At 40.5% G+C, this 15,124-nt stretch overlaps 2 protein-coding genes across 9 annotated transcripts in view; one reads left to right on the top strand and one right to left on the bottom strand.

Annotated features, from left to right (window-relative positions):
- Positions 1–184: 184 nt before the first annotated feature.
- LOC144013374 (lymphocyte antigen 75-like) overlaps positions 185–15,124 on the bottom strand; it is a 39,415-nt gene continuing 24,475 nt past the window's right edge. For 6 of the 7 annotated variants that reach the window (XM_077512136.1, XM_077512137.1, XM_077512138.1 and 3 more), the window contains 7 exons: positions 10,362–10,570; positions 10,157–10,259; positions 4,627–4,811; positions 3,416–3,608; positions 2,208–2,546; positions 1,107–1,198; positions 466–1,035 (listed from right to left, as the gene is read on the bottom strand). In XM_077512136.1, the coding sequence (XP_077368262.1) occupies positions 943–1,035; positions 1,107–1,198; positions 2,208–2,546; positions 3,416–3,608; positions 4,627–4,755 (846 nt within the window). In that variant the 5' untranslated portion in view covers positions 4,756–4,811; positions 10,157–10,259; positions 10,362–10,570 and the 3' untranslated portion in view covers positions 466–942. Of the gene's footprint in view, positions 1,036–1,106; positions 1,199–2,207; positions 2,547–3,415; positions 3,609–4,626; positions 4,812–4,883; positions 4,998–10,156; positions 10,260–10,361; positions 10,571–15,124 lie in introns of those variants that run through there. The other variant, XM_077512135.1, reaches the window with a different exon arrangement.
- edem2 (ER degradation enhancer, mannosidase alpha-like 2) lies at positions 6,892–14,154 on the top strand. Of its 2 annotated transcripts, none has more exons than XM_077512133.1 (11): positions 6,892–7,121; positions 8,057–8,128; positions 8,201–8,240; positions 8,332–8,437; positions 10,131–10,256; positions 10,389–10,600; positions 10,719–10,860; positions 10,945–11,069; positions 11,147–11,291; positions 12,145–12,266; positions 12,326–14,154. In XM_077512133.1, exons 1-11 carry the CDS (start codon positions 6,937–6,939, stop codon positions 12,776–12,778), a joined length of 1,728 nt encoding a protein of 575 aa, XP_077368259.1. In that variant the 5' UTR covers positions 6,892–6,936; the 3' UTR covers positions 12,779–14,154. The 2 variants fall into 2 exon arrangements, with proteins under 2 accessions (XP_077368259.1, XP_077368258.1); XM_077512132.1 differs by having other exon boundaries at positions 8,018–8,128.

Genomic DNA, 15,124 nt, shown 5'->3' with positions numbered 1-15,124 from the left:
AACAACACCCACCACAGATTCAATCGAGAATAGGAGACACGACGAGAAAACAGTAGGAGAGAGGAGGCACACGTGTTTGGAGAAGTGAGACGAGTGACGTTTTCTTCTTCTTTTTGACAAGATATATAATACAATTGTATTGTCAAGTGAACATCATGAAACTAAAAAATTAAGTAATAAAAGTAAGATAAATAATAGTAATTCTCACCTCAAACAAGCCTAAGAGTTACTATTTAAGTATTTGTATTTTTGAATGAACAGCAATTATGAATCTACATTTTTATATTTTATATTCCAAATGGATCTCTATGGAATTGACATCTCAGGAAAACCCTACAATCCAGGATTTTGCCGGCACGCACAATCCAATGGGTCACACCTGACGCCATGGGCGGGGCCATAGGGGCCCGTGCCTGCCCACCAAGATGATTGTGCCCCTCCCATTTGAGACATGGCTCTCTAAAAAAATAAACGTATTATTATATTTTATCACAGGACTCATTTTGTTTCGAAATACTAATGTTGAGTTGTTTATCACTAAGACATTAAAAATACAAAGAAACGGTGGTGTGATTTGGATTGATTGATGGCCACTCCGCTGACATGGAGTGAGCTGAAGACGAGAGTGTATATGAAAGGACCCAGATCACTGTATGATTTACATGATTAAAGCTTGGTTTAGCTGTTTCTTTCTTTCTTTTTTTTCTTGCCGCAATATTATTTAGGAAAAAACAAACTTAATTTATTAGAAGGTATAGAGAACACATCTTTAACCAGGGGTGGCAATAATTATGGAGGGCAGTGTAATGGCAATCAAAAGGTGAGCAAGTTGTCATAGTTTAATATTTGGGTCAGATAAAAAAAAAGAAAAAAAAAAAGAAAAAAAATGTTATACTTATTCTTGTCTGCAAGCTAATTTATTCCAGAATCGTTCATGGTCTTCTATTGGTGAAAGACTCTTCTCTGCTTTTGTGGCATCTTCCAGCTCAGTTTGATGCGTTCGCTTGCTGAGCTGCTTTGCACACTTTGCTGCAGCTGAAACACACAAAGATGACATTCAGGAGATAAGACTGACACGTGTTTTTGTACATAAAGTTGAAGTTTACCTGCTCCAAGACTGCTGTCTGATTGAGCTCCGCCGAAGAGTTCCTCTGCACCACCCTCACCCTCAGCAGTCTTATCGCAATAGGCTGAACCACTTGATTGAAAAAAAAATAAATAAAAATGAAAAAAAAAAATACCCCACTGATTTCAATCTGGTGAGCATGACTGCTACATAATATTACAGTTATACAGTATAGCTAACTAATTCACCACCTAACACAGTATAAGACTGACATACGCTAATTACAGGTACATGACGTTGCCGATGAGGGTTGGCGATATTTTAAAAAAAATCACAATATTGTAAAAAAAAAAAAAAAAAAAAAAAAACTCATACAAAAAAAGTACAATATTGTGCTTTTGTACATAACACCAATGCATATAAACAGCAAATTAGGTTCCCCTTCATCTTACAATTAGTGTAGATTTTGAACATAGAAGGCCAAAACATCCCTAACAAAAAATAAATTGCACTAATAAACTAGCCACTAGAGGGTGCTGGAACTGCACAAATGGAAATCAACCTGACTTTTTAACAGATGTGTTCCTTTTAAATATTGTGAACATGACAACGACGATATTGTGGAAGTTTTAAAGGGACAGTCTGCCGGTTTGACTGTGGAAAAGGCACTTTTTAAATACAAGATTTAAACTAATTACTTCTCAATTTACTGATCAGGGCTTGTCTTCATTTCTGGGGATGATTTTGTCCTAAACCCGCACCCCCCCAGCCTGTAGTTTGCCATTTTGTGTTTGTTTTGTAAACAGTGGGACGTTTCTGTGGAAAGACAGTGTTTACACCCCTCCAGCCAATCACAGAGCGGGGGCGTGGCGAGTCGCAAACGGGGCCGAGCGAACGTGTCGGCTGCGTGACGTCACTCCCGCGGCAATTTGAAAGCACGCACGGATTATTATTATTTTTTCACTCACTCACAGAAGCTTGCATGTGTGAATGAGTGAATGTTTGACGGAAGAGGCAAAAGTGCAGTACTACATGTCCCCAGCAGATAGCGCATCTCTACATTGCATCCCCATGCCAGTAAGAACCATTCGTCTCAATTCGCTATTGCATTATTGCGGAGTAAATATGGACACCCACTTACCTTCGTAGCAGATAAACGGGTGTCGGGAGTCACATCGGTGGTTCGTCCACGGTGCCGAATTCTTAATGTTGGCCGCTATGCAGGAGGCATTTACACACGCTTTTGGCTTTTTCGTTCGCAAGCCGGGTGAGAATGTGACGGCGCTTCCGTCCGTCCACTTCCACGAGTCACGGTGAAGGCCAAGCCAGACTTTTTGCTGACCAGTGAGCAGCCTCATGATATCGCTGTTATCCGGCTCGTTACTCACGCGAGCCAGTTTGCTTTTATTTCTCCGGCAGGCCTCCTCAGCCTTGTGCCAGGTCAGATGTTTTTCCTGGAGGGCGTATGATCCATTCCACACTGGGAAAAAAAAAAGTGTTTTGTTAAGTGATGAAAAGCATGATGCAACAATTTGTCCAATGTGACGCTCCAAAAATGTACACGTCCATGACTTGTTTCGTACAGCGCAACCTTGCAAACTGTCGCAAATTTCAAGGGAAATAAAACGCTGAAACTTCTAAACTGTCATAAGAGACATCAAGGAATTAGCCTTAAATGTGTTTTTTTTTCTTCTTCTTTATTTGGTGACACTTCATTAAGCTTGCATTTTGGTACGTTTTTACTTTCTCTTTTCTTCCATTGCCGTTGGCTTGCAAGCTTGATGACTGACTGACTGACTGACATGCCCACTAATCAAGAGACTCACCAACTCACCAATGAAAGTAGAAAATAAACAGACTGATGGCACCAAGGTGCAGGTCTGAGTTTTTGCGAAGGACTTTTATTCCAGCAGCTATCAGACTGTTTAACTCATTTGCTCCCAAAAACGTATAAATACGTTCTATTTTAAACGTATTAAGTGTCCCCCCAAGACGCATAAAGGTGTTTTTGCTTGATTTCTGCTGAGGAATGTGTAGTAAACGACGTGTGGTCTGTTTGTTAGCAGCTAGCAAGCTAAGCTAGCTCGAAGACTTCGATATACAGCAAGACGACACAAACGATTTCATGAATAACAATTTACACCATGAAAGTAGTGATCGACATACTGTAATAGTCACGTGATGTCCGATCCATCCATCCATCATTTATCCATCCATCCATCCATCCATCCATCCAGCCAGCCAGCCAGCCAGGAACGCAAGTTCACGTTGCGTGTGGCGTAAACAGCTATATAAGACTTAACATGGACTGTATGGATTTATCTGGAAAGGGAAAAGATAGCATCTCACTGCAGATGGACGGAAGCAATTGGTCACACTGGTTGATTATCCAGTATTCGTTGCCATACACGACACAATTTTCTTTGGCCAGCTCTTTTTTCAGTTCTCCAGGATACCACTTGTTGTAGTCACAGTGAGGCTTGAAGGTCTTCCCCGATGACGACCACTTCCATCTGGGCAAGTACAAGCCGATCCAGGCAAACTGCGAAGCAACAATCAATATTTTTATTTATTTATTTATTTATTTGTTAACACACACCACCATTAACGCCAATCAAGAACCATTCATTGTTATCAAACAATAAGCACACTTCTTTCACACAGATCCTGCCAAGTAGCCGCATCAGTCGTAACGGAAGGTGCTGCAATAAGGAACCGTTCGTTGTCTTGGATATTAAACCAACAAAGTCAGAATTTTGCTGCAATTTAGTTTTTAACCTGATAAATAACTAACCAACCAACCAATCTACCATTGAATGCACCAACTTACTATCCATTCAGTCATTCATCCATTCATCCATTTCCGCATATCAAACGTAAGTGTTTAAATACTTATGAGTGTATTGCACTAGTGTCAGTGACTGGCATACAGATGAACTAACTGTTCATCTGATCAACAAACAAACAAACCAAATACTTTAACTAACTAACCAAATACTTTAACTGAACAAACAAACAAACTAACCAACTAACTAACTAACTAACTACTTTTTTTTTTTTTAATGTTCTAAGTGTCCCAAAGACGTTTTTTGTTTTGTTTTGGTTTTTTTATGCTAGAGCATACAGAAGGCTTTGATGCAGCCTCTCAACTGCAAAGAACGGTTGCAGAAATGGTAGTTATTACACAAACGGCCAGCAGGTGGCAGCAGAGCAAAGGAGATCAACCAGGCCCATGTAGAAAAAAAAAGCTTAATTACTTACAATTTTAAATAGATTTGTGAAAACTGATTAAACTTAGCTCTCTTCTAATGCTAATTGCTGCAAAACGGAAACAGATAGAAACATACTTTTTTTTTCCCTGATGAAAGAAGAGACTTTAATCTTTCTTTTAATAGGTTCCATGCTTTTATAGCAATCGAACACAATATTCTGTGGGCCTTGCAAAATCAGTCAAAATCCAGTAAAACAGCCGGGAGTGAACGGGATTGCTTCTGTGAAAATGGCGGCGAGTGAATGAGTTAATTTGATCTTCTCCAGTGTCATCCCATGATTACACATACCTGTTCTTCTTTGCGGATGCTGCTTTGGTGCACCATGTCCATCATGGTCTTCATGTCCTCCACATCCTGTAAAGCAGCGAGGTTGTGGTGCTTCTCTTTGCAGTAATGCAAGGCCTCATCCCACGTCATTGACGAATTAACAGCATAGAAGCGACGGCGACCACCGGTGCACCATGCGCACGAACCTGATGAAGAGAGAATCGTGCGGAAGTGACATATCGGCGGACATTAGCACATCCAAACAGTCAAGCACTTGCCTAATGCAACGATAACCACGACCAGAAGAACTTTATCCATCATTATGGTCTGGCGCATCACTGTCAAAACTCTTATATCATTCAGTGTCGTCACCTTCATTTGTTTTCATGCAAACCAAAAACAGGAAGTCTTCCCACTTCCTCTTTCCATGACTGAAGTCCACATGATGGTAATGAAGTTTAGTTATAAAATGACTCATAGCAGCTGTTTATGGATGACAAAACTGCACCGGATCGACAGTGACTTTACCGTGGGTACCGTAGTTACGGAAATTATAAGGGTCAAACCGTGGCCATCGTAACTAACCGTGCAGTCAATGTTGAAATTATGTATAAAGGCACGATTCTCACAGGGTTCACAAGGGGTCATAAATTCCCATTTAAGACAAATAAAAATCCAACTAATGAGTGCATTTTAACATGGACTAATCGTAGAATAACCGTGATCAGTGCTGTGATGGCAGTTGTCATGGGCAAGACCATTGAGAGATTTGAAAACAAATAGAAGAATATTGGGCGGCACGGTAGTCGAGTGGTTAGCACGTCCGCTTCCCAGTTCTGAGGCCTCCGGTTCGAGTCCAGGCTCGGACCTTCCTGGGTGGAGTTTGCATGTTCTCCCCGTGCCTGCGTGGGTCTTCTCCGGGTACTCCGGTCTCCTCCCACATTCCAAAGACATGCATGGCAGATTAATTGGGCGCTCCGAATTGTCCCGTCGGTGTGCGTGTGAGTGTGGATGGTTGTTCGTCTCTGTGTGCCCTGCGATTGGTTGGCAACCAGTCCAGGGTGTCCCCCGCCTACTGCCCAGAGCCAGCTGAGATAGGCGCCAGCAGCCCCCGCGACCCTTGTGAGGAATATGCGGTCAAGAAAATGGATGGATGGATGGATAGAAGAATCTTAAAATGGATTCTAAATTTCACAGGCAGCCAGTGAAGAGAGGCCATGATAGGGGTTATGTGTTCCCTCTTACGGGCACCAGTAAGGAGACGAGCAGCAGCATTTTGGACAAGCTGGATTAAAACACGTCTTAAAACACACCTGTATTCTTTGGCTTTTGGCGCACCATGAGACTTGTTCTTGGTGTTTTGTGGTGTGTATGAATTTGATGTTTAGTCTACTTATTTATGCATTTATTTATTCACACTTATGTATTCACTACTTCTTATTTATTTACTGATGTAAAATGTATTTACTTGTACAAAAAAAACAAAAAACAAAACTGTATTCGCACTTCAAAATGTTTGCTTTGTTCTTGTTAACCGCAAAACTGTTTGTTTTGGACAGCACTTTGTATACAGCAACGCCTGTTCATAAAGCGCTTTATAAATAAAGTTGAGTTGAGTAAATAACTCAAATAATTCACAAGCTATTCTAATAAAGCATTGCCTAAATATTTTCAGATTCGAACCTTTATAACAGGGGTGTCCAAACTTTTTCATTTGAGGGCCACATACAGAAAATCAGAAGGACGCAAGGGCCACATAATGTTATGGATAGGAATCGTGTTTAGTTCTAAAAATTGTATAAATAATTTATTTATGCTTTTGCATATTTAGAAAAATGCGACAGTATATAAACACATTTATTTGTAATATGGCAGTAGGGTAGTAGGGATTTTAAAATCATCTCCCAAATTTGTTGTTTTTCTAAGCGAATTCAGTTCATATTTGAAATTAGTAAACGATACTAAAGCACAAAAAAATATACGGATATTTGAAAGAATTCCCTTTTCTTCCCTTGTCTATTTTCACTTTTTTCCCCTCCATATTTCTGTAAGTTATAATTCCTTATTGTTGACGCTTTTATAATTCTATTACTGATCGATCCTTTCACTTTTGTGATGTTAAATCATATTTGTATTGATGGATCCATGTACAATGTTCCTTCGGGCAATCTCCTTATATGTTTTCATATATGCAAAGAATAACTCTACTGTTGCCATGTTTGTTCTGTAAATTGCAATAAAGTTTAAAAAAAAAAAAAGTGAGAAGAACATCCGGGTCTTATTCCAAGCACCGCGGAACTAGCAAAAGCTGCACTCAGCATATATTTGTTAATGGTCGGTTGCTGTTGTCACTTTAGCAGAATAGGATTAATTTTGGTACTGCCGCCTTTTTTGAAATATTTGTTTCTTCCGTCGGCTGTCATGCGCGCGCCCGTGCGCACTGCATTCCTTGTGTATGTGTGCGTCAGTACGGCGGCGAATCATCTATTTACCGAGGAAGAGATGCATGATGTCAGGTAAACATGCACGCGCACCGCATTTAGGGAATTTGAAAAAAAATCATACGTCTAAAATCCCACATTCAAGTTGAACGTCATCAAACAACATGGCTTTTGTAAGGGACTTACATCTGTTACACAAGTACATTAAAAACAACAACAACAACATACTTTTAATGGAAAAAATAAGTGTAAATGGAAAAACAATGATGAATGAAATAGCATTCATAAGAAACTAAAAAAATCATACCAAAATGACAAAAAAAAAACATAAATGAAAAAAAATATATACTGTGCTGTATACTGTAATAGGTAAATTAAAAAACCCCAACATACTTTTAATGGAAAAAATGAATGTAAATGAGAATAGAACATATATAATGAATGAAAAAGCAATTCATAACAAAGCAAAAGTTATACCAAAACGAAAAAACATATATAATAAACAAAAAAATATATATAATTAACGGGAATTATTATAATTTTTTAATTAACACAGATTTCCATTATCGCAGGTAGTTTTTGGAACGTAGCACCGGCGATAAATGAAGGAACACTGTACTGTGTTTTTATGACTTTGGAGCTAGCTGGAGCGCGCCACCCTGCCTCGCAACCAGGAAATGGGCGTGTGCAATGGTTGCTCCGTGATCTTCTTCGGTACAATAAAGTTAAAACAAAACAAAACAAAACAGTTTCTTCTTCGGTTGTTGCTTTTCGGTGCACTGCTGTTGATATCGCGCTGCAACTGCAGCTAAAATATGTTGCTGCTGAGCTCAATCAACACAGCTGGAGACGGCGAGCAAATTAGGTGGAGGTGGCCACCTCGGAATTTTGTACATAGGGAAAAACCCTGTCCTACATTAGAGATGTAAAGAAGTTATCTGATGTTTAATATGTACTCAAAAACCTTTCAGACAGCGAATCAAAGGTATGTTCTACCACGCCTACAACAGTTACCTGGACAACGCCTTCCCCTATGATGAGCTTCGCCCCCTCACCTGCGATGGTCAGGACACTTGGGGCAGGTGAGGTCAAAGGTTGCCTTCCAAGTGGCAGTTACTGTAAATCGCCATCATCGTCTCCTTGTTCCTCTTCAGTTTCTCGTTGACGCTGATCGACGCGCTTGATACCTTGCTGGTGAGATTGGAAATCGTTTTGCTGAATCCCTTTACTGTGTTCAGTGACGCTCGATACAGGTGTGCGTATGCGCGTGCCCGTGTGTGTCAAGGTGCTGGGAAACCAAACTGAGTTTCAGCGCGTGGCTTCGCTTCTCCAAGACACGATCGACTTTGACATCGACATCAATGCCTCAGTCTTTGAGACCAACATCAGAGGTTTGTCCGAGTTGAAGGGACGCATCAACTGTGTTTTTTTTTTTTAAGTTTGTCACTTAGCTTGAGAAACATGTATGTATTTTAGGGGTCCTTAACACAACCCTCCAAAACTCACTTGGTAGTGCCACATGAAATGTTTTTTTTGCCCCCAACATCAGTTTCACCAATGAACACATCATTTACAATATGTCTAATAGTTCCCCCCTCGTTTGAGCCTTTACGTGTGGTGACCAGAGGTGAGCATTTTAGATATTTTTGAGAGTTCATCTGCATTTTTTTTTTTTATTATTATTCAAACCGAACCAAGCCATGATCTAGGGCAGGGGTGTCCAAACTTTTTCATTTGAGGGCCACATAGAAATTCAGAAGGACGCAAGGGCCACATAATCTTATGAAGAGAAATTGTGTTTTATCCTAAAAATTATACAAATAATTTGTGTGCTTTGCATACCGGTATTTGGAAAAATGCTACAGTATATAAACTAGGGGTGTGAATTGCCTAGTACCTGACGATTCGATTCGTATCACGATTCACAGGTCACGATTCGATTCGCTACCGATTAATCCCGATACGAATGGTCACGATTCGATACCGATTAATCCCGATACGAATTTATAAGTCGATTGTTGCGATTTTTTCCCATTCAAATTTAGAAAATACTATCAGTAAATTTGTACATGTACACTGTAAGATTTGTATGAATATATTTATCTAAAACTTGAGGCTTATAACCGTGAGCCACTGTACACAAACAGTTTGCAATCTGTTTCACATTTGAGCAGCATTAAAATAAAAATATTAAGGCTTAATGTGCCGTTCATATAACATTCTTCCATGCTCAAGGTGTGAATCCTAAAAAAAAAAAAAAAAATCGATTCTGCCGATTATTGAATCGATTCGAGAATCGCGCGATGTAGTATCGCGATATATCGCCGAATCAATTTTTTTTTAACACCCCTAATATAAACCAATTTATTTGTAATATGGCAGTAGGGTTATTATAGTTTGGGAATTTTTCACTTTAGTTTTTTATTAGTTTTCAGGGTGGTTGTGAACATTTTTGTAAATTTTAAAACATATTTACAATGTATATAAAACCCGAAAAAAAAAAAAAAAAAAAAGACAGGGAGGGGAAAAAAAAAAAAAGACCACACGGATGCATCAAGCATAAACCAAGCTTGAGCCCGCAAAAAGTTGAACTGTATAGAATGTGCCACAGACGATCTTGCCGATCTGTCAGCTTTATGAGATCGTCAACACATTAAAGTTCTTAACGATCTAATATCGTCATATTGCCCACTCCTAGGTGGAAGTTGTTTTTGTACATGATAAGCTGCTATATAAATAAAGTTTGACTTGACTTTAAGGAGACATATTTTTTTGTGTATAATTTTGTATGAAAATAAACTTTATTCATTTGTGCTAGGAATGTCTGAAGTGCATTAAGTATGTTGTGTGTATGCATTGTATTTTTTTTTTTTTTGCATTGTTAAGAATACAATGCATATATGGTCATGCCTTTTGTTTATTTTCACATTAATCACTATTGTGATCTGTGTTGTTGTTGTTTTTTTCCCATTTCTGCAAAATGTCAAACATTGTCACTCTATCATTACCACACTGATGGTGTGACAAAGCATCTACCAGGCGCATCAGAGCATGACAACATCATGTTTTTTTTTCATCCTTCAGTGGTGGGAGGTCTGCTGTCCGCTCACCTGCTTTCAGGTCGGGCCGGAGTGCAGCTGGAGCCCGGCTGGCCGTGTTCCGGACCACTCCTCAGGATGGCCGAGGAGGCTGCCAGGAAACTGCTGCCAGGTACTAAACACACGCAAACACGGCGGTGATATTTCAATGCTCTGGTTTTAGCAGAACAGAACCTTTGAAAGTTTACAGGAGATCATAAAATGTACAAACACGCACAGCCACGTTGTCTCCACGGCTTTCCAGCGTTCAACACTCCCACCGGAATGCCGTACGGCACGATCAACCTGCTGCGAGGTGTCAGTCCTACCGAGACATCCGTCACCTGCACCGCCGGTGTGGGAACCTTCATTCTGGAATTCGCCACGTTGAGCCGACTTACGGGTGACTCCATATTTGAGGACACCGCACGCCGGGCGCTCAGGGCTCTGTGGAAGACCAGGTCGGACATCGGACTGGTAATTATAAAGCGTGCAGACGGGATTAGTGTTGTAAATGCAGTGATTTACGAAGGTGAGGCGACAAAGAAGACAATAAACAATAATGCATAGATTTCACTGACATATCTACTTGCAGGTGGGCAACCACATCGATGTGGTGTCCAAAAAGTGGGTGGCTCAGGACGCCGGCATCGGCGCTGGCGTGGACTCGTACTTTGAGTATCTGGTGAAGGGCGCCATCTTGCTGCAGGATGAGGAGCTGCTGCACATGTTTGACGGTGAGTCATGTGACCTGAGCGTCACTTGCAGAGAGATGTGACGACGCGTTATGATGATGACGAGACATCGCTTTGGTACGACAGCCTACAACCGGGCCCTTGTGAACTACACGCGCTTTGATGACTGGTATTTGTGGGTGCAGATGCACAAAGGTACCGTGTCCATGCCTGTCTTCCAGTCCCTGGAAGCATTCTGGCCCGGGCTGCAGGTAGCTGTGCCCCGCCCACATTCTACCACTCGGAGATGAGGGAGCAGTCCTTTTAAAGTATTTTGCGTTTGTTTCAGACTCTGCTAGGAAACCTAGATGGTGCTGTCAGAACCTTCCAGAACTATTACTCGGTGTGGAGGCAGTTTGGAGGTCTCCCTGAGTTCTACAGTATCTCTCAGGGCTACACCGTGGACAAGAGGGAGGGATACCCGCTCAGACCTGGTCTGGTTATTTCAACATACTCTTTATTTGTGATGCGTCATCATCTTTGTCCTCATAATCACCAGTTTTCTTATATGTACATTAGGTGTGGGAGAGAAAAATCGATTTCGCAATATATAGTTGCGCTCTCTGTTGCAATAAATTATCGATACATTGACGGTAGATATCGATGTAATGTGTCCAGTTGTGCAGTGTTATGTTATAAATGTTTATGCACTTTAATTTGTCTCACTTTACAATGTTTACAATTAAAACACAAAGAGGCAGTGAGGCACTCTGTAGAACTTTGTACATGCTATAAAGTTTTGGCATTTATTAACTCATTTGCTCCCAATAACGTGTAAATAAGTTTTTTTTAATGTTCTAAGTGTCCCAAAGACGTATTTATACGTTATTTTTATTTATTTATTTATTTTAATGCTAGAGCATACAGAAGGCTTTGATGCAGCCTCTCAACTGCAAAGAACGGTTGCAGAAATGGTAGTTATTACACAAACGGCCAGCAGGTGGCAGCAGAGCAGAGGAGAGCAACCAGGACCATTGAGGAAAAAAGCTCAATTAATTCATTTTAAATAGTTTTGTGAAAACTGATTAAACTTTGCTCTCTTCTAATGTTAATTGCTGCAAAACGGAAACAGACAGAAACATTCTTTTTTTTTTCCCTGATGAAATAAGAGACTTTAATCTTTCTTTTGATAGGTTCCATGCTTTTATAGCAATTGAACACAATATTCTGTGGGCCTTGCAAAATCAGTCAAAATCCAGTAAAACAGCCGGTAGCGAACGGGATTGCTTCTGTTAAAATGGCTGGCAGTGAATGAGTTAAATCCTCATCATTGTTTTCCTTTTGTAGAGTTGGTGGAGAGCGCCATGTACCTGTTCAAGGCAACGGCCGACCACACGTACCTGCAGCTCGGCCTGGACGCGCTCGAGTCCGTCGAGCGGATTGCCAAGACGCCGTGCGGCTACGCTAGCGTGAGTGAGAGGCGGCGCGAGGGCATCGGTCCAAGCTGAAGCTTTTTTTGTGCTTTCAGGTGAAAGATTTGCGAGACCACCAGCTGGACAACAGAATGGAATCCTTCTTCCTGGCTGAGACCATCAAGTACCTCTACTTACTCTTCGACCCCGACCACTTCCTGCACGGCGGCGGGACAGAGTCGTGGGTCGAGGGCGGGGAGGACGGCCAGTGCGTCCTGAGCTCGGGGGGCTACATCTTCAACACAGAGGCCCACCCGCTGGACCCGGCGGCGCTTCACTGTTGCAGCCACCACAGCCGCGAGCGACAGGAGCTCCGCGACATCCTCCTCGGCCTATCGCGGCCCGCTAAAGAACATGGCGGCCACTCAGAAGAGAGTCGTCCGCACACGCCGTCAGGGAGCATTGCCGTGAAAGCGGGTGAGCGGAAGACGCCCCCTCTGTCCTGCCCCGTTCAGCCTTTCAGCGCTCGGCTCGCCGTGATGGGGCAAGTTTTCGCCGATAACATGTGACCTTCGGTGACCCACTCACTGTGTCTTGTGTTTACGAATTGAGGAGTACAATACATTAGTATTTTTTATGACCTTGTGCGTGTAATGAATATTCTACACCAGTGGTGTCCAAACTACGGCCCTGGGACCATTTGCGGCCCGCCGTCCATTTTTCAGTGGCCCGCGACATATGCTAAAAATGGCATTTACTCAATTCAAATAAAATAAAAACAAAATGTTTGGAGATGGTCAAACTAAGAAGGGAGAACAACACGGGTGCTATTAAAGGTTGTTTTAGTTAACTAAAACTAACGGAAAAAAACAAAAATTCTAAAACTATTTTGTTAACAAAATCAAAAACGAAGATGCTTTTTAAAAAAGAAAACTAACTGAAACTACATTTTAAGTTGATAAAAACTAACGTTAATTATTGCAAACATGTCCTTCGTTTTAGTTTTTGGTAATTAAATTAATGCTTGAGCTTTTGGAGATGATTTTAAATGTGATTTTTAGTAGATCTTTCTTTTTAATGTAAACCGGAATAATGATATTGCGCCCATGGTGTTTTTTAAATATTGTGCACAAGTAATACACATAACAAAAATAAAAAAATAACTAAAAACTAACACTGAAACTAACTAAAACATTTATTAAAGAACTAAAACGAATAAAAAAAAAACTAACAGAACCACCCTGAAAACTAATTAAAACTAACTAAATTTAAAAAACAAAAACAAAATTCAAAACAAAATAACTAAAATGAAAAATTCCAAAACTATAATAACCCTACGACCATATTACAAATAAATTTGTTTATATACTGTCGCATTTTTCTAAATATGCAAAAGCATAAATAAATTATTAATACAATTTTTAGGACTAAACACAATTTCTCTTCATAACATGATGTGGCCCTTGCGTCCTTCTGATTTTCTGAGAGTCCTATTTGTAAACAATAGCCACATGCTTGCCTGCTGTCACATCGATATGCTTTTTGGACATTATTTCTGGGACTTCTACTATGGCTCTTACCATGGGTAAGTACGTTAAATCGTGTTATTTTGTCATGTTTGATTTATTCTGAGCTCATTTTTTTTGTCTTAAATGTCCGATTCATGTCATGCTATTGTAGGAGGGTGCAAGCTGTGCCATTGATTAGGCCACGGACATTTTTGTTTTTGTTTTTTACTTTTATTTTCCAATGTTGTATTTATTTATTTTATTCACGTTCTTTATTTTTACATTCAGCAAAGCACTGAATAATTTTTTTTTCTGAAAGTAAAATTTGCAGCCAAGTGTCATTTGTTTACACAACAACCAGACCCCCAGCAATCCACCTAAATCCCCCCCCAAGAGGAAACACTGTGATGGAAATAAAACTTTATTTAAAAATCCTATTTGTTAGTTAACTCATTCACTCTCCAGGACATTTTCGCGGTTTTACTGGATTTTGACTGATTTTGCAAGGCCCAAGCATATTCTGTCCTATTGTTTTAAAAACATGGAACCTACCAAAAGAAAGATTAAAGTCTCTTCTTTCATCAGGAAAACAAATAAGTGTATTTCTAGCTGTTTCCATTTTGCATCAATTAGCATTAGAATATGGCTAAGTTTCATCATTATTCACACATCTGTTTAAAATAGTGAGAAAAGCTTTTTGGTCTTTTATACTCTGCTGTCATCTGCTGGCCGTTTTTGTAATAACTACCATTGCTTCAAGCATTCTCTTCAGTTCAGAGGTTGCATCAAAGCCAAAACGTATAATTACATCTTTGTGAGCATGGTAATATTTAGAATAGAACGTATTTATACGTTTTTGGGAGTAAATGAGTTAAGCACAAAAATAATCAACAAATGAATCGATCATTAAAATAATGGTTAGTTTCAGGCCTAAATCCTACACACAAGCATTCAAGCAAAGATGTTCGAGTGAAGGGGAACACAAAACAAGGCTGCACATCTTGAGCGACAGGTTTGGGATTGGGGGGGGGGACGTTGATGCCCTGCTCAAGGGCATCTCGACAGTAGTTAACAAGCAGAACAGTTTGCTAAAACCAGCACAAGCATGCCACAACTTTAGTTTGGCTTGAGGACACGTTGGGGCGGAGCAAGCCCCTTTGTAAAAGCCGTTCCTGGGTTGGGGTCCACTGGTCCAGATGTTTGCTGAAATGTTTGACGCGGTCTCTAAGGAGGCGTCGGCTTCCACAGCCATGACATCATCACGTTCGTCAGGCTCTCTGAGCGCTGAACGTGAACGCCTTAGTTTGACACGTGAGAACTAGAAGGATAATTCTCAACCAGGAGACGTCAAGGAAAAGTGACATAAAACGTCAACTTTCTATTTGGACGCGTCACAGCGTGCGAGTC

This window comes from Festucalex cinctus, chromosome 2 (genome assembly GCF_051991245.1).
Source record: "Festucalex cinctus isolate MCC-2025b chromosome 2, RoL_Fcin_1.0, whole genome shotgun sequence".
Taxonomy (NCBI): domain Eukaryota; kingdom Metazoa; phylum Chordata; class Actinopteri; order Syngnathiformes; family Syngnathidae; genus Festucalex; species Festucalex cinctus.
The sequence above is the reverse complement of the archived record's forward strand: the minus strand, read 5'-3'. Positions and strand labels throughout refer to the sequence as shown.

Coding starts and splice junctions, on each gene's coding strand:
- edem2 (XM_077512132.1), top strand. CDS start 6,937: ATGGTCGGTTGCTGTTGTCACTTTAGCAGAATAGGATTAATTTTGGTA. Junction 10,601..10,718: donor CCAGGTCGGACATCGGACTG/GTAATTATAAAG, acceptor ATCTACTTGCAG/GTGGGCAACCACATCGATGT. Junction 12,267..12,325: donor CGCCGTGCGGCTACGCTAGC/GTGAGTGAGAGG, acceptor TTGTGCTTTCAG/GTGAAAGATTTGCGAGACCA.